The sequence below is a fragment of the Geotrypetes seraphini genome, chromosome 12 (genome assembly GCF_902459505.1).
Source record: "Geotrypetes seraphini chromosome 12, aGeoSer1.1, whole genome shotgun sequence".
NCBI classification, from domain to species: domain Eukaryota; kingdom Metazoa; phylum Chordata; class Amphibia; order Gymnophiona; family Dermophiidae; genus Geotrypetes; species Geotrypetes seraphini.
The window spans coordinates 82,963,507-82,982,999 of record NC_047095.1 but is presented as its reverse complement, the minus strand read 5'-3'; the positions used below and the strand labels follow the sequence as shown (position 1 = coordinate 82,982,999).

At 43.6% G+C, this 19,493-nt stretch overlaps 1 protein-coding gene across 1 annotated transcript in view; it reads right to left on the bottom strand.

Annotated features, from left to right (window-relative positions):
- Positions 1-3,081: 3,081 nt before the first annotated feature.
- LAMC1 (laminin subunit gamma 1) overlaps positions 3,082-19,493 on the bottom strand; it is a 344,488-nt gene continuing 328,076 nt past the window's right edge. The window contains exons 24-28 of the mRNA XM_033915414.1: positions 18,151-18,265; positions 16,685-16,884; positions 15,937-16,095; positions 9,230-9,329; positions 3,082-6,220 (exon numbers count right to left, since the gene is read on the bottom strand). Of these exons, the coding sequence (XP_033771305.1) occupies positions 5,964-6,220; positions 9,230-9,329; positions 15,937-16,095; positions 16,685-16,884; positions 18,151-18,265 (831 nt within the window). The 3' untranslated portion in view covers positions 3,082-5,963. The remainder of the gene's footprint in view (positions 6,221-9,229; positions 9,330-15,936; positions 16,096-16,684; positions 16,885-18,150; positions 18,266-19,493) is intronic.

Genomic DNA, 19,493 nt, shown 5'->3' with positions numbered 1-19,493 from the left:
CCAATGGAGAAAAACAGAAGTTATGGCTGGAGCAGCAACAAAGTAACTGGCAATCAGCCAAGGCCAATCACTCCTTACTGTGGACTTGCACCGCAATAAAAGCATGCACAGAGTTTGGGGAGCAGCTAGTGTAGCCAGTTTCCCTGAGTTTTCCTTGGTTAAGGTAGTCATTTTTTTAAATTAGCGTGGGTTATCAACTATTCCAGTGGTTCTCAACCCAGTCTTTGGGGCACAGAATCTCAGCCAGTCGAATGATCAAGATATCCATAATAAATATGCATGAGATAGCTTTACCTACACCAAGGAAACGGTGTATGAAAATCTCTCATATACATATTGCATTGTGGATATCCTAAAAAGCTGACTGGCTGTACTATCCTGTCTTGCCTGGAGACTAGCACCTTGGTCTTCACTCCTGGTCCTTGCTAGCAGGTCAGGTTTTCAGGATATCCCTAATGAATATGCATGAGAAATATTTGTATACCTACCTGCAAATTATACAAATTTCTTCTGAATATTCATTAGGGATATCCCAAGAACCTGACCTGTTGGACACCGTTGAAGACTGAGAATATATTGTAGACCAAGGAACCAGCAAATGTACGGTAACTGCAGAGCTAGCCACAAAGCCTGATGAAACAAGTAATTTGTGTCAGGAAGTAGTGTGGCCCAATAAACCACAGACACCTCTTGGGGCAAGGAATAGTGTCTAGGATAACCCAGGGAGCTGCTACTGCAGCAGCTTTAGAGTAGCTGTTGCCAGATAGTGCCTGGACAGCCTGAAAGTGGGGCAAAGAGAGGAGAACCTGATAGGACAGAGGAGAGTGCCCAAAGGAGTTGATGTGGGAAGACAGAGGGAGGATAGGGGGTAAATATAAAGAATAAAGCAAGGCCTGAAGGGAAAAAAGTGCCTAAAGGAGGAGGAAACTGTGGGGGTAGGCAGGACCTGTTTCGAAACAAGACCAGGAGGCAATAGGGTATCGCTATTAAAAATACACAGATGGTCTTTGCAGTTCCTACTCCTCCTAACGTTACACTGCTCGGTCTTTCACTGTTTCATAAGAACATAAGAATTGCCGCTGCTGTGTCAGACCAGTGGTCCATCGTGCCCAGCAGTCTGCTCACGCGGCGGTCCTTTGGTCAAAGACCAGTGTCCTGAGACTAGCTTTACCTGCGTACGTTCTGGTTCAGCAGGAACTTGTCTAACTTTATCTTGAATCCCTGGAGGGTGTTTTCCCCTAAAACAGCCTCTGAAGAGCGTTCCAGTTTTCCACCACTCTCTGGGTGAAGAACTTCCTTACAGAATCAATCTCCTTTTAATTTTAGAGAGTGCACTTTCATTCTCTCTAGATCAGGGGTGTCCAATCTTTTGGCTTCCCTGGGCTGCACTGGCTGAAAAATATGTTTCTGGGGCTGCACAAACGTGCAAATGCTGCAGCAAGACAGAGGAGGGTGCTGGCAAGACAGTAAACACCCAGAGGAAAACACTGCATTGCCCTCGACCGGGGCCGCATGCGGCCCTTGGGCTGCATGTTGGACACCCCTGCTCTAGATGGTGAAGCATTTGGCTTTGCTGTGCCAAGAAACAATAAGAGTGTGGCCAGAGATGCTGCACAGGAGGAAGGCAGCAGCAGAACAGTTGGGAGGCAGGCTGAGTCTGATGGCTCCATGCTGGATGGAGAAGAGGAATAAGCAAAATGGAGAACAAATAACGGCAAGATGTAGGCCCTTACTTTTTATACATATTGCCTCTCTTCTTCTCCCCCTCCCACAGAAACAACACACACATACATAAGAATAGCCATACTGGGTCAGACCAATGGTCCATCTAGACCACGGTTTCCACAGTGGCCAATCCGGGTCACAAGCACCCGACAGAAAACCAGTCTTTGGCTAGAGTTGAGATGACCATCAATCTCTTTTTATATACTTCCAATGTTTCATGTGATTTGGAACTGCATGGATATCAGGGTCAGGGCCTCCTCCACCTTCCATAACATCTGCAATTGAGAAAAGGAAGCAAATTCTAAAAGGTCTCAAGTGGGAAGTTTGCAGATCAACACTACTGGATGCTTCCAGACTAATGTTAACTAGAAACTCAAGCAATAACTGAAACAAGCAGAAAGATGGACATTTAAAAAACTGGAAGTGGAATTAAAACAAATTGAAATGCCTTTCACTTAAAAAAAGACAAGCACATTATATGAAATGTTAGGAAAAAAAAGAGGGAGGCCCAGAAAAAGATATGAAAAATGTTACACTTAAAATAAGCACCTTAACTCTTCCATTGCCTCAGATATAAACTCAGATTGTGAGCCCTCCAGGGACAGAAAAATACCTATTGTATACCAACTTCAATAGCTCTTAGGCTTTCAGGCAATACATAAGAAAAAAAAAAATTGTTACAGCTTTAACCCTTTCAGGACCATAAGGATCGTAGGCCAATTTTTGTGGTTTTGACGACATTTTTATGGTAAAAAGGGCTTGCAGATGCCAAAAAATTGATTTTTTTTGTGAAATATCATTATTTTTTTTTTAAAAAAATCAAACTTCTGGCTTATGGACAGTGTGGCAAGTGAATCTTCTCGTCAATCTGGCAACGACGCTAATGAATGAATTTCGGAACCAGTTTGTTTACATAAAGGCAGTATCATATGGAATCCGTACATATCAAATTTAGAACTGTAGACTATCCCAATCAAAATTTATAGGATTTTAAAGTTATGGGACAAATATGTCCCTTGGTCCTGAAAGGGCTACACAAGATGTGCCCAATCTCACAATTAGTGGAGGAAGAAGGGGAGGGGGCTATGCATCTTCGGAATAAGTCCACAAGATGACCAACTGGTTAAACTAGAAATCATCACAGGTAACCTCAATCAAATCTGGAATGCCCAACTCTTTATACTACACAGGGAATACCAAAGTATGAAAAATGACTCAAGACTCCAGGTTTTCACTTCACTTCTATCGATCAAGCCCTGTGTTTAAAAAAAATATTAAATTTCAGCTAAAATGGAACTACCGGTAAGTTTTTAGATTGCAGAAGTTGTAAGAAAATAAGACTCAGAAAACTGTGTATAAGGGGTTACAAATATTCACTTTATTATAAATAATACTGTTTTTATACATAAAAAACCTGCAAGTGTTGTGTTTTTGTTCATCTCCCCAGACAGCAAAGACCACAGAATAAGGCAAAGGGTTTTAATGAAGGCACATAGAGGTCCCCTGCATCTCGGCTATGACAGCCAGACTTTCTCCCAGCAGCCAACAATCACCCAATTCTTTCCACTGTCATGGGAACTAAAAAGACAAGCTGATAACAGGTCCAAGAAAGTGGATAAAAAAAAAAGGTTTTAAGAAAAATTTATTGGGATTCCACTTATTTAAGATAAATTTGTCCAGAAACTGCTTTAGGGCAAAGCAAGCCTGTGAACAGAAAGCTAGTTTTTCTACCAGGAAAGAGCTGCAGCCCTGAGGGGAGGCTAGTGATGGTAGGCCAGTGGGCACAAACATATCTAACAAAGAACCAGCACAATGCTAGTTACTGTGGCTAGCAATGGGGACTTTTCACAGCTGCTGCTCTTTCGGAAGATGGTGGTAGAGTTACAAAGACATTTATTTTTGGTATGTTCTAATGCAGGGGTCTCAAAGTCCCTCGTTGAGGGCCGCAATCCAGTCGGGTTTTCAGGATTTCCCCAATGAATATGCATGAGATCTATGTGCATGCACTGCTTTCAATACATATTCATTGGGGAAATCCTGAAAACCCGACTGGATTGCAGCCCTCAAGGAGGGACTTTGAGATCCCTGCAGCATGGCAGGGGAGTGGAGGTTGGAAATCTCTCCCCTGCCCTGAGAACACTATCCCTTAATCAATTCATGTCGCTCACACCCCACTTTTCTTCTGTCAGCTTGCTACAGCAGAAGACTGTTTCAGCCTCTGACAATCTCCTTATCATATCTAAGGTACCTACTTGTACCAAGACTGGACTATTAATAGCACATGTGCTGTCTTCCAAACACTATGTCAAAAAGATTTCCTCAAATCACTCAATGGGAAAGAAAATTAACACACTGCTATTCAATGGCCAGTGTAATCTTATCAAGAAAATCAGAACAGGAAGACTGGTTTCCTTTTGTCTCTAGGGTGTGTGTGTACGCATGCAGGCAAGCAAGCAATTTCTCATTAACACACCTTGGACTAAAGATAATTGGGGACATGAACATGAACCCCCAACTTAAAGGAATACAAAAAGGAGGAAGAGATATGGGCTTGCTTGTGTTTGGTGATGGTTAAACAAGTAGAATTTGTAGCATATTGACTGGACAGAGCTAGTCTGGAACAGAACAAAGGTATTTACACAAAAGGAAAAAAATGACTTCCTCACACTATAATCAAGATAAAAAAAAGTTCACACAAAAATATAAATTTGAAATAATTAATATAGCACCAGTGTGTCAGGTAAATTCTTCCATCTCCTCGCCCTCACCACACACATTAAGAAAGCTGCATAATGTTTCACAATTACAAATGATCACCAAGTCAGGAACTGTCTTTCTGTATGGATAGAAGGGGACTTGGAGTGAAGAGAGGGGAAAAGTTCACCGATAAATTCACCTCTGGAGCAATGGAAAGGCTGGGAAAGAAGATGGTGAGAGCAGGGAGAGGGTTCTGTCAGACAAACAGATTCCTTATTTTGTGAAGACCACCTGTCCAGTGAGGAGGAAAAGGATGATGGGTGGTGGCAGCTGTGAAAAATACTGAGTATGCAGACCTGTTTGCTTCCAGCTCAGGCAATGGATATCTGAAATGATGTACAGCAAAGGCTTTGAGGTCCAGCAGAAATCGCAGGGGAAAGGCTATGAAGTTTGCTTTCATTTCTCTGGTAGAGTGCCAAAGCTGCAGACAATCCCGTTACTTTAGGGTAAATAGAATTTCATTCTAAATGCTTTCCAAAGAAAACTGATCCATTTTCATTTTGGAACTGGTAATGCTGGTTCCACCAAATGTGAACTATAACCTCTGGATACAGCTTCAAATTGGAGAGGGGGAGGGTCAGAACATGCAGAGCTCTAGGAGTATATGGTTGAAGCGTTTGGTCTTTTCTTCTGAAAAGATCTTAGTGGCTTTTCCTCTCTATCTCTGGCATTGAGCCCAAGTCATTTTCCCTCTTCTGCTGTAACACCTGCTGAGAAGAGTGGAGGCAGAGTTGGGGGACAGCAGACTCCACCCCCACTACATAACCACCTCTTCAACAGACTGTACAGCATCTTCCAATCTCTTATGTCCCTTTCCCCTGAACTCAAACTCCATCTTCCTTTCAACGGAGAAGAAATATGGCATACGGTTCAAAGGCTGACAGTACTTCTCATGCTACCAGAAGTTCTACATTTTTGTAAGCTTGTAAAAAAAACACCTCTCCTTCTTGGAGATGTCTGCCACTCCATGCAAGTGTAGTTATACTGGCCACTGCAAGAATGTCAACACAGAGAATCCTTTCCTTCATTTTATAGAGTATTGGGATTGAGTGTAAAGGGGAGGGGGGCAAGGAAAGGAGAGGAGAGCATGCTTATACCCCCATTCTGCACAGTGTGGGGGGATATAGTCCTTTGGATTCTCATGGTCACTGTTGCACTCCACTGCTAGTGACCAGAATGTTTCATGTCCTCGTGCAAAACGTGAGTAGTGAGGAAAAATAATGAATGTTCTGGAAGAGAGATTTTATAAAAACCAGAACCCTATACTGCTTGATATTCAGGGTGAGGTTTTGTTTTGTTTTTTCAAAAATTTTGAAATTTCTTTTTTCCGTTTCATAAAATAATTGCAACAAATACGTGACGTGTGTGAGAATCAATCAGGATTAAAAAAAAAAAAAAAAAAAAAGTATTGGTGAGTTAAGGCACTCTGAAGCCAAACAACTGCTCCACTGGGTACTGGGGAAATATCCCTTCTGCTTGCCTTAGGGTTTTTCTATGCTAGGGGTGTTAAAGCAGCCAACTGGTAACGTTTTCTTGATATCTTCCAGATTACTGATGTCCTTGATGATGTCATTAATGTCTTTTTGGTATGCCAGTATAGAGTCATTTTGCAGCTTAGCTTCTTTCTCCAGCTTTGCAACTTTCCCATCCAGGTCGCTCTCCTTCATTTGGGTTTTGGCAGCATTTAGGGTGTCCTCAATCTCAGTCAGTTTATTCAGGTCCACTGGGTCCAGCCGACCTGAAAAGCCAGGAAAAGAAAGAGTTAAAGAGGAATTAAGAGGTAGAACTAATTCTAGGGCATTAGCAATTCTATTACCTCCATATGATAAAACCAGATACAGTGGTACCTCGGAATCCGAACGCCCCAGAACTCGAACAACTTGGAATCCAAACTTTTTTTTGTAGTAAATTTTGTCTTGGAATCTGAACTCTGCTTTGTAATCCGAACACCCTGCACATTGTATGTGTGTGTTTGTGCCCAAGAATCTGAATGCTGCTTTGGAATATTTGTTAATATTTTACTTTAAAATCCAGTGTATTTCCTTTTAAAATTAGAGTTTGTGGGACCCAGGAACGGATTAATCCAGTTTCTATTATTTTCAATGGGAAAATTTGTCTTGAAACTTGAACGCTTTGGAACTCGAACGGGGTTCTGGAAGGGATTAAGCTCGGATTCCATGGTATCACTGAACTTAGTATTAAAATCTCTACTTCTATTCCTAACAGTAAAGCTGAGAATTCTTAAAGCCTCTCAAGGTTGCTGCCTCTGAGAAAGGATGTCTCAACGGGTGCTCTTGAGAGACCCATTTTGAGACCAGCTGGTATAGGGAGCAAGCATCTTCAAGGGGCAAAATTTCCCAGAGAATAAATGGCTCCTGGCACCTCAGCTCCAAACCCGTTTATTTTAACACAAATGCTTCACAGGGGCAACTCTTTGATCAGGACTGCATAGATCCGAGAGAGGAATGATGGAAAGTCAGACCTTGGGATGTGAAGGATGATTTTACACCTGGTACAGTCTTCCCAGCTAAATATGCAATTGTTCACATTAGCTTGAAAGTATGCACCATTGCAGATCTCCCAGTTCTATATTTTGCATGCCTTCCATTGACAAATTTTTTTTTTACCAGTCACTGCTAACACTGCTATTCTGTTTCCTAAACTGAGAGTGCATCCTATTGTCCCCCACATTGCTAACAACCGTGTAGGACTAACAGCCATTTTTAGACCAACCTTGTGGACACTTGTTCTAAGTTTAATCAAGGCACAATGAACATAGATATTCCTACGTGGTAGCAGCAGCAACAAAATCTGACTGCTTTTTAGAATACAATCAGCAGCGCATGGCAGACTTTTAATATTAAAGGAATTATATAAACAGCAGCATTTACATGTGTACATTGCTATTTTTTCCACACATATACAATTTCAGAAAGCTGTTAAGTTGCACATGGAGATTCACACAATTCAGGGATCTCAAGGTGGTGTGGTAAACGTGTGTGTGGCTTGGGCAACAGAAATCAGTGATCACAACATGATCCACTTCGACCTGGACACAGGGGCGGCAGTGAAATTACGAAAAGGGAATTACAAAGGGATGAGACTCTTGATGGGGAAGAAGATTAAGAAGAGGATAAGCACTGTAAAAACGCTAGAGCAAGCTTGGTCCCTTTTTAAGGACACAGTCACCGAGGTGCAAAATCTATATATACCGTGTGTGTATCAACAAGGGATCCAAGAGGAAAAAGAACAAGGAATCAGTTTGGCTCACTGTAAGAGGTGAAGGAAGTGATCAGAGACAAGAAAACTTTGTTTAAGGAATGGAAAAGGTCAAGAACGGACAAAAAATGGAATAAGTACAAACAACATCAACGCAGGTGCCATAAGGCAGTAAAAGGGACCAAAAGAGACTATGAGGAAAAAATAACCAAGGAGGGGAAAAACTTCAAGCCGTTCTTTTGATATATTAAGGGGAAACGACCCGTGAAGGAAGCAATGGGACCATTGGATGAGCGTGGAATAAAGGGAGTGCTAAAGGAGGACAAAGTAATCGCTGACAAACTAAACACATTTTTTTGTGTCTGTATTTATCGAAGAGGATATACACAGCATACCAGAACCCATCAGGCTATATGCTGGAAACAAAGACGGGAAACTGACAGGGTTAACGGTCAGTCTAAAAGAGGTATGCAGGCAGATCGATAGGCTTAAGAGCGATAAATCCCTGGGACCGGATGGAATCCATCCGAGGGTCATCAAGGAACTGAAAGGGACTATAGCTGAACTGCTTCAACTAATAGCCAATCTGTCAATCAAATCAGGAAAGATTCCGGAAGACTGGAAGGTGGTTAATGTTACGCCGATCTTCAAAAAAGGTTTGAGGGGAGATCCGGGAAACTACAGACCAGTGAGTCTGACCTAGGTACTGGGAAAGATGGTAGAGGCACTGATAAAGGACCGCATCATTGATCACCTTGATGGACATGGTCTGGTGTGGACCAGCCAGTACGGTTTCAGCAAAGGCAGATCTTGTTTGACGAACTTGCTGCACTTCTTCGAGGGAGTAAACAGGCAGATAGACAAGGCCGGTGGGGGGGTTTCCACGGCAGAAGGGAGTTGGCATCCCTCCTGCCATATTTTTAAGTGGCATGGTGGGGGGGGAGTGTCGGGTGGCAGGAGGGAGTGGGCATCCTTCCTGCCATTTGTGGGTCGGGGGAGGGGGTGGCGGCGGTGGTTTTTTGACAGGTTTGCCTGTCATTTTTATTAATTTTTTATGGAAAAAAATGAATTAAAAAAAAAAAAAAGACAGGCAGACCTGTCAAAAAAACAGCAGACCTGTCAGTAACACAGTTACCGACAGGTCTGCAGCAGTCGGGTTTTAGGCTAGTAAAACCCAAATCAAAATATTCAAGCAATTGTTAGCAGCTATTTTGCATGGGGTTTTAACCAATTTGCATGGGTGGGTCGGATCAGGTCAGTGATTCATTTCACAGCAGTTTAGTGATTTGGGTTGGAAGCTTTAGTGAATCTAGCCCTGTTTACTGATATTGTGTTAATTGCAAAAGTTAATAAAAAAATTTAAACAACAACAACAACAAAAGAACAGAATTGAACCAACAATGGGGACAGCAATATGTCATGATTTGCCACTATTTAATGTGCTCTGGTAATTTTCTGTAAATGTTAGGATGATGCCTCTATCACATTGTCATAACTGTAGTGATGAATGGCGCCACAAGGCACATACCTAATTGTCCCAGGAGATCATTAATGATGTTCAATATACCGTTCACAGAGTTCTTAGCTTTTCTAGCTTGGTCTTCTGCTTCTTGAGCTGCCTGTGAAGCCTGAAATAGAGAAAGATGTAGAGTGATGGGGGTCATGGCAGCAAACAGGTGGCAGAATGAAGCAATGGAAGAGTAAGGGTTAACTAGGTCAACAGAGATGGGGACCTTGCCACCAATTCAGAATGGGGAGCTGTCCCTATAATACAAGTTGACAAGCTGTAACTTTGGTTCTAAAATGAGAGGTGAAGCTGCATGACCAAGGAGCCCTTGGCTTAACTGCTGTACATATGTCACCATCTCTCACACTTATCATAGGGAATGCCAGAAGACACCTGCTCTAAATATGTCTTTAGCAGACACTTGAAAATGGTATTGCCCTATCCACCCCCTTCCCCAACCCCAGTTTTGAGCTGAAAATCTTTCAAGTTTTTCCTAAAACAGTTGAACAGGTTTTGTGTAGCACATAAAATTGCATAGCAAACTGAAATGCCACAAAGTAAACCATTTTTTTCTAGCCTTTATGGCCTTTTTACTACTACAGTGGTGCCTCGCATAACGGACGCCTCGCACAGCGAACGCTGCGCACAACGAACTTTTTGTCGTGCTCCCCACAACGAACTTCGTTTCACACAACGAAGTCGCCCGAGGGGCCCGGGGGGGGGGCGGAACTACTCTCGCCGAAGCCGGGAACAGCAGCACCCATGCAGAGAAGGAGAAGACGGCGTGTAGGGGACTCCAGTAAATACAGAGCAGCAGCTGTGGCAATCAAAAAAAGAGGAGGTCTGCTGTTAAGGTGGACCAGGGTCCTGGAAAATTCGTGAAATCCTGCAATATTACCAGGATCTCAATACAAGTCCATGAGGATCCTGGAGATCCTGCAAATCCTGGTTTTACCCAGACCCGATTCTCTGGTCCTATCTTACGAGACCTGACCCATTTACAGCAAGTTAAGCCATGTTTAAGCTAACGAAAAAAAATCCAGAAAACATCAAAAGATTATTTCCTTTTTAACAAATAGTAATACTGTACCATGAAATACTGTTCCATCATCTCCCTCCACCTTACCCTGGATGCCGAGTTCTCCGGCCCTCTTTCTCGGCCAGCCGCACGCTTTCAGGGAGCAGCGCACGCGCGCATGCTCTGTTGCTCAATCTTCTCCTCTGACGCAACCGGAAACCGGAAGTTGCAGGAGAGTAGAACATTGACCAACTCCAGCAGCTGCGCGTGCACAGCTTTCTGGAAGCGTGCGGCTGGGTGAGGGAGAGGGCCGGCAGACTCCGCATACAAGGTGAGGTGGAGGGAGGGAAATGTAGGGCTGCAGAACGAATTATTGTGTTTTAAATGTATTCTTATGGGAAAACAGGGCTGCAGAACGAATTATTGTGTTTTAAATGTATTCTTATGGGAAAACGCGTTTCACACAACGAACGTTTCACATAACAAACTTGCTCCTGGAACGGATTAAGTTCGTTGTGTGAGGCACCACTGTACTATTAATTATTCTTTATTTGTTCTGTCTCCTCTTTTCCCATCTCATTTTTCATCATTTTTGTTCATTCAGTCGTTTCTCTTGAAAGTTTCATTTTACTGGATTATGAACTTCTCTCTTCCTCTTTATTTCTCCTTCCCCAAATCAGCCTTCCTTCCTAAATTGTCTTCCATCTTTCTATAATCCCTTTACTCTTTCCTTCCCTTTACTCTGAATCCATAACCTCAATCTTTCACAATGAAGGAATTGGGAATGCACAAACTAACTTAGGATAGGGACACAAAAAATCACTATTTACCTCAAAATGCGCCCTAAATAGAACATTCCAGGGTCTTATGGGACACTGCAAGGCCACCAACACATCACATATACACCCATAGTCTGAAAAAAAGAAGACACAAAAAAAGTGGAGAAAAAGCCTAAAAAAACTCCACTTATGTGTCTTCACTATATCAAAAACAGTGGTGAAAAAATGAGGCACAGTAGCAGCCCCCCCAAAAAACACCTCACATCCAGCATGCCAAAATCTATAAGACCCTTGAATGTTCTATTTAGGGCGCATTTTGAGGTAAATGGTGAATGCACAAACATCCAGTTAGAACTTATGCCCTCCACAGCCTCTTCTAAATTCTCACTCCCTGCCCCCACAAATTCCCATTCACACCCTTTTTCCTTCAAACTCCCATTCAGAAATTGAAGGCCTAATCCAAAACCCACTAAGGGCTAGAGCTAGATGCACTAAAGCCAGTCGATAATACCGACTGGATCGCTATTGGCCAATTCTCTGAACATAAGGTCATAAGAATTGCCGCTGCTGGGTCAGACCAGTGGTCCATCGTGCCAGGCAGTCCGCTCACGCGGCGGCCCTTAGGTCAAAGACCAGTGCCCTAACTGAGACTAGCCTTATCTGCATACGTTCTGGTTCAGCAGGAACTTGTCTAACTGTCTTGAATCCCTGGAGGGTGTTTTTCCCCTGTAACAGCCTCCAGAAGAGTGTTCCAGTTTTCTACCACTCTCTGGGTGAAGAAGAACTTCCTTACGTTTGTATGGAATATCCCCTTTTTACTTTAGAGAGTGCCCTCTCGTTCTCTCTACCTTGGAGAGGGTGAACAACCTGTCTATCTACTAAGTTTATTCCCTTCATTATCTTGAATGTTTCGATCATGTCCCCTCTCAGTCTCCTCTTTTCAAAGGAGAAGAGGCCCAGTTTCTCTAATCTCTCACTGTACAGCAACTCCTCCAGCCCCTTAACCATTTTAGTCGCTCTTCTCTGGACCCTTTCGAGTAGTACTGGCCGATTGTGGAGGAAGAATCAATGTGCTTCTAAGTTTGCATGCAAATGATTTGCATGGGAACTTGTCTAACTGTCTTGAATCCCTGGAGGGTGTTTTTCCCCTGTAACAGCCTCCAGAAGAGTGTTCCAGTTTTCTACCACTCTCTGGGTGAAGAAGAACTTCCTTACGTTTGTATGGAATATCCCCTTTTTACTTTAGAGAGTGCCCTCTCGTTCTCTCTACCTTGGAGAGGGTGAACAACCTGTCTATCTACTAAGTTTATTCCCTTCATTATCTTGAATGTTTCGATCATGTCCCCTCTCAGTCTCCTCTTTTCAAAGGAGAAGAGGCCCAGTTTCTCTAATCTCGCACTGTACAGCAACTCCTCCAGCCCCTTAACCATTTTAGTCGCTCTTCTCTGGACCCTTTCGAGTAGTACTGGCCGATTGTGGAGGAAGAATCAATGTGCTTCTAAGTTTGCATGCAAATGATTTGCATGGGAACTTGTCTAACTGTCTTGAATCCCTGGAGGGTGTTTTTCCCCTGTAACAGCCTCCAGAAGAGTGTTCCAGTTTTCTACCACTCTCTGGGTGAAGAAGAACTTCCTTACGTTTGTATGGAATATCCCCTTTTTACTTTAGAGAGTGCCCTCTCGTTCTCTCTACCTTGGAGAGGGTGAACAACCTGTCTATCTACTAAGTTTATTCCCTTCATTATCTTGAATGTTTCGATCATGTCCCCTCTCAGTCTCCTCTTTTCAAAGGAGAAGAGGCCCAGTTTCTCTAATCTCTCACTGTACAGCAACTCCTCCAGCCCCTTAACCATTTTAGTCGCTCTTCTCTGGACCCTTTCGAGTAGTACTGGCCGATTGTGGAGGAAGAATCAATGTGCTTCTAAGTTTGCATGCAAATGATTTGCATGGAGGTGCAAATCATTTACATGCAAACCAGACAGATGAATCGCTCAGTGAGCGATTGACACATGCGCAGAGCCCTAACAGAAGTAACAGGGGAAGCAGCCTCCTGTCACTGCTGTTAGGGCTCCTTTTTTTTTTAATGGCACAGTTGTTGGGCGGATGTTACACATACAAGAAGAAAAATATCCACCATGCTGATGGCCCCCCCACAAACCAGCCCCGTGACCCCCTATGGCAGCAAAAATGGCAGGAGGGATGCCTACTTACTCCTGCCTAGCCAAATATTCCCGACACATTAAAAAAAAAAAAAAAGACAGGAGGGATATCCACTCTCTCCTGCCACCGGATGCTCCCCCAAACCCTCTTCCCGATCCCCCCCCCCGGTACCTTTGGTAGAAATTGGGAGGTAGAGGGAAGCACAGTCTGTCCAGGTCCGAGGCCATCCCATAGAAATTAACATGTGATGCATGGGGATGAGCCTAAGGCCTTACTTAGGTATCTGAGCCAATTAGGGCCTTGGGTTCCTCCCTCTGTATCTCATGTGATGCATGAGGAGGGGGCCTAAGGTCTTGATTTGCTCAGATGTTGCCACTGAAATCAGGCAGACCTGTCAGCAACAGTTACTGACAGGTATACCTGTCGTTTTTTGCAGATAGCTAAAACCCCTAGGTTGTTGGTTGTTTTTTTTTTTTTCATAGCCGACCAATATTAGTGCATCAATCACTTGACTACTTTGCATGGGGTTTTAGGTAATTTGCATGGCCGGATTGGAATATTGGTGATTGAAGGGAAAAACACATGGTGAGACGTTTTGTGCATTGGGTCGGTAAAAGCGATTATCATTGATGTTAGTGCATCTAGCCCTAAGTCCATATCATTTGTATTGTACTTAGAGGGTTTTAGAAAATAAGTCATTCAATTTCATCCCAATCAGGCAGGGCCAGCTCAACCATTGGACCAGGTGAAGCTCTGGCCCAGGGTGCTGGAGATATAGGGTGCCAAAATCTCTAGCCCCTGAGCTTAATGCCAGTGCTTTCACCTGGTCCAAAATGTTCTCCCCTTTCTCTCTCCAGAGCCTAGTCCAGCATTGCTCCCTCTCTTCCTCCTCTTTCCCCCATGGCCCTCTAAACATTACCTTGCTTGCTGGTAGCAACAGCATACACAGCAGGCTGCTATCCGTCAGCCTTGGGTCTTCTCTCTGCCACGTCCTGCTGACAGGAAATTGCAGGCAGGATGCAGCAGAGAGAAGACCTGGGCTGGCCAAAAGCAGACTACTGTACAGTACATGCTGTTGCTACTGGCAAGAAAGGTAATGTTTAGAGGGCTGCGGAAGGAGGAGGAAGGGAGAGAGGAGGGGAAGCAATGCCTGACTAGGGGTTTGATAGAGAAGGGGAGAAAGCTTTTGCCTGTGTGTTGGGTGGGGGGGCCATCAGGGGGGAGGAGGGCACCAAAGTTGGCTCAAAAGTTATAACCCTTTGAGGGGGCCTTGCCGTCAGCCAAATTCTCTATTTTCCTACCCCCTTCCTGTAGATATTTGTTCCTCCTCTTTGTCTTTATAGATTCCCATTCACACCTCTACTCTCCATCTCACAAACACATTAGTTTATTCTTCTGACAGAGCCCCCATTGTCACTTCCTTTCACAGAACCATTATTCATCTTTTCTGCAGCCTATTCTCTCCATCCTCTTTTCTTCCCAAACTCCATGAGTCTTCTTTCTCCGTCCTTCACAATAAATCCCCTTCAGTCCTTACTCCCTCTCTCTTGCAATCCTGTATTTCAACTCCTTAAGATAAATCTCCTGAAGTGCTGAAGGGAGCTGTTGGAAGAGGATTCTGGATTCAATGGAGACACCAAGTCTGATCATGAATGCTGGCCAGAAAATGAGCAGGCCCAGGATGACTCCATCTCCTTCGGGCTTCTGTACAGGACGGCATTGCTATTCCAGGACACCCAGTTCTTTGCACACATTTACTCAAAAATCAGGCTTAAAACCTCCATCAGATCCAGATCCAGAACATGCAAACAAATAGGGTCAGACACATATGAAACAATGGAGTAAAGCAGGAGAACAGAAGGTGAAAGGGAAGAGTTGCAAGTAGTAGGGAGGCAACCATATAGTAGAAAATGACACGGGGACAAATTTGTCCCCGCAGGAGCTCAATTTCTCCATCCCTGTGAGTTTTGGAGCCATGGATTCCAGCCACAGATTTGGTTTCAGTCAGCCTTTAATGAACACAGCTCTAGTTTCCACAGCGAGTCTTCAGAATCTACCAATATGTCTACCTCATCATATTAATCTCCTGGAGACCATGTGAATAGAGGACCTGAATTGAAATACTTTTATGCCTGCCTTAGTCAATGAAGAGTCAGTAACCTCAATTTTTCCCTGGCTTTTGCAATTTTTTTTCCACCTTAGGGCTAGCTGGTAATTGGAACTGGCCTTTGTTGGTCTATGGCTCTACAAGCCTTCATTTGAAGCTAAAGGTTTCTTCCCTCTACTTTTATGCTTCTCCCAACAGTGACAGTTCTTACACAGGGGTCACAAACCACAGCCCACAAAAATGCTCAAGGCCGCATTTTTTTCAGTAAATATTCCTATTACATGAAGGTTGATCTTTCTTGGGCTGCGATTACTGCATCCCCAGCATTGACTGGCCCAAGAGCAGAGTTCTGGCCTGGAAATCAAACTCAGTTTGACATCCTGGCAGTATACCACTGAACAAGTCTCACCCTTTTATAGTTAGTTATACAACCACGCTGAAAGTGGTTTACATACAGGCACATCAAGCATTTTCCCTATCTGTCCCAGTGGGCTCACAGTCCATCTAATGTACCTGGGGCAGTGGAGGATTAAGTGACTTGCCCAGGGTCACAGGGAGCAGTGTGGGGATTGAACCCACAACCTGTTTTTCAGTGAGAATGGGTATTGATAACTGGTACATCACCTGCACTATTCTCTCTACAGCAAACTCCAGGTGTAACTCACCATTCCTGCCATCATCATGTCCTGATCAGCCTCAGCTTGCTTCTTCTTTAACTCCTTCTCTGCATCCTGCAGCTGTTTCAGCATGTCATCTACCTCTGTGTCCAGGCCCATGGCATCGGAAAAGGCTTGGTCGGCATCTGACTTGGTCTGAGTAGCATTCTGTGGAGTAAATTAGAACAAAAAGGTCTCTCTCAGATGAATAGCTCCAATTTGGACAATGTTTCAGCATATGTAAGCCCCTAGGTCCCCATTACTAGCTTAGTGGCTCCTCTATTTTTTTTCTTAACATATGAATATCCAATTTGATTTTAAGGCTTACAAGTGAACTTTACATGCAAAATGTAGTAAAGCCAAGAGTATGCAACAAGAAAATAAATAAAAAGTAAAGATAAAAAGGACACTGACAGAGTTTGCAAAATAAGGGGTAAAAGATTAGAAACTTAAAATGCCAATGATCTCAAAACAAGATCAAGGGGGAGAACATCTGTTAAAACCAAAAGCCACAGAGCTCAAATACTGGAAAAAAAATTGGCTTTTCTGCATTGTCCTAGTCTGAAAGTGCTCAGCATTGCTATACCTGCCCTTATCTTATCGCAGGTGCTTCCTGTTCCAAGTTCCTAATCTTGGGAAAGACCAACACAGATGGCAGGTTTTGGGATAATTGGTTTGCCTTGTTCCTGAACACCACCCTATCACTATGACAGAACATCACATACACTTTTGTTTTCAATTTTATTTCTTGGCTTACCTTTTGAACAGCATTGGCAATCTTCTCTGCTTCCTCAGCCTTGTTCTTGGCCTCTCTGCCATCGGCGGCAGCATTGCCCAGTGCTTGCTCCGCCTGCCGTGTCTTGTTATTGGCATCTAAAATGGTCTGAGTAATGGCGGGGATTTTTCTCAAAGCCTCATCTGCTGCTGTTTTGTTGTCATTCACTCGCTTGTCAAAATCTGTAGAATAATCAGCATTTAGTACATATGAAAACCCCAGACCAAGCTATATTTTTCCCCTTAAGTGTCAAAAAAGTGATTGTGTTCCAAGGTCTTGTTCTTAACTTTCAAGGATCTACTGCAGATTATGAATAAAGGATTTGCCATAATGCATAAATAGTCATCAATGCAAACAATAAGATGAGACTGGTAATACCTATTACTCCAGGTTCTGTATGCATAAGCAGGTCCTAGAGTACCCCCTACCTCTTTCACACCTAGTCCTTATATCCCTAATGAAGGTGCATGGGAAAAATTTGCATAGAAAAGAGATAAGTAGGAATGCAAACCTATCCTGAAAACCTATCTGTTGGCAAACCTTGAACACTGGGAGTGAATACTAAGGCACTAGTCCAGTGTTCTTCAATGTAAGGCCCAGGGGCCAATGGTGACCCCTGAAGTCCTCTAGGGCAACCCTCATCATCATTCTGGCTGGTTTTCTGTAACTCTTTGCCTCTCTACCCAAGCTCATGATACAGAGGAAAGTGGATGAGGAAAAGCCACATGCTTGAAGGAGAAGGCATTTCTGAGTAGATGAAGAAAATGCATTTGGAAATGGCCACCTCCTTCAGGATACACAAAATAAAAAGGTTGAAGACAGGCTGGTGGGGTTAAGTGTCATTAACAATGTCACAGCTTTTCATGGGAAGATAACTGGTGGCTCCTCTGAAAGCTCCAGCAGCAGATTCTCCCCTCAGGGCCCGCGCTCCCCCGCCAGCCACCACCGTAGAGATGCCGCAATCCCCTCCCTAGTACCTGGAATCCCTACCAGCCACCGTCACCTGAGCAGCTGAAGGATGCATCAAACCCGGGCTCCCCGCCAGCCTCCGCTGTTTGCTTCCTGGCCTCACCCTCGTGTCTGCTGCTCCAGGGCCCATGCTTGGAGGTCTAAATTTGGGGGAGGGAGGCATTGCCCTCCCAAAAGTTGAATCAGATTCATCACGACCAGTTCATCGTGCTGAAATGGCAGTGGTGAACTGGCTGTGGTGAACTGGCTGTGATGAAATGTCTTACACCCACAGTTACCTAACACATTCATTTTGTACTGAAAGTGATGCTTGATCACAACAATGAATGAGATTTGCAGTGGAATACTTAATTTCAAGTGTCTTTTGTGAGGGAGGGAAAGAAGTGCAGTATCAACTCAAAAAATTTAATAAGTGTTTTGTTTCTAAAAATGAATAAACACATCCTTCTCTCTCAGCCAGGATAGGTTCTCTCTCCCACCTCTTAGGTTGTTCAAGATGTCATTGGCCTCTTGCAAGGTGGCTCTTCCCATCTTGGCTGCTTCTTCTGCAAGAGCCTTGGCTGCATCTGCTCTGGCCAACAGCTGATCAGCAGTCTGAAATCAGAAATAGAACAAACAATTATCTCTGATAACTTGAATGGATATCCACCCTTATCAAACCTCAGATGATCTAGTTGAAGATAATGCAAACCTTGATCTCAGTACTATCACAAGAGTGTGGGGGTGTGAGTGGGGGGGTGGGGGCCCTAAACATTCAGCAACTTTCTGGACTAAGACAACTTGCTTCAATCTTTACGGAAGAAGATATAAGAGATATACCTGAACCGGAAATGGTTTTCAAGGGTGATGATGTGGAGGAACTGAAAGAAATCTCAGTGAATCTGGAAGATGTACTAAGCCAAATTGACAAGTTAAAAAGTGATAAATCACCTGGACCGGATCGCATGGTACTTAAAGAACTCAAACATGAAATTGCTAACCTGTTGGTGATCTGTAATCTGTCGCTGTAATCTATCGTCTGTAGTACCTGAAGATTGGAGGGTGGCCAATGTTATGCTGATTTTTAAAATGGGTTCTGGGGAGATCTGGGAAATTATAGACCAGTAAGCCTGACTTCAATGCCGGGCAAAATGGTGGAAACAATTATAAAAAATAAAATTGTGGAACACAGACAAATATGATTTAATGAGACAGAGTCAGCATGGATTCAGCCGAAGGAGTTCTTGCCTCACCAATCTGCTTGACTTCTTTGAAGGTGTGAATAAACATGTGGATAAAGGTGAGCCGGTTGTACAAAGTAATAAAATAAGTGAAGAACATCTCTCTCCCTGTAACCCATTGCTGATTTGTACCAGCTGATGGATATCTAAGTCCACAATAGTGTTGCAAATAAACATTCAGCTACCTTGGGCCAGAGACTTATTTACCACATCAGCTGCTACCCGCACAGAGGTAAAAGATTTCCAGTACTGTTCAAATAAATCTTTAAAGTAGCAGGATAGAGCAGTATAAAGCATATTTTTATTCCCTACTAGAAAGGTACAGAGAGGTATAAATTGCCTCCATTTTTCCTGCAACACAACAGAATAGACTTGCAAGATTTTGACAAGGGAGCCTTCGTATTGTAGATACCCTCTCAATATCTCCAGCTTTGTGGATCTTTATCACCACTGCCCTCAGGGAGCAGCAGCTGACCTGGCCAATGTGATGGGCCCATTCCAGCCATAGAGGGCCCATGCTATCCGAGATAGTGAACTACCATTTGAGCTACTGCTCCAACAGTGTAGGAAGGAGATGTTCAGGCAGCTGTTCCAGAAGTCCC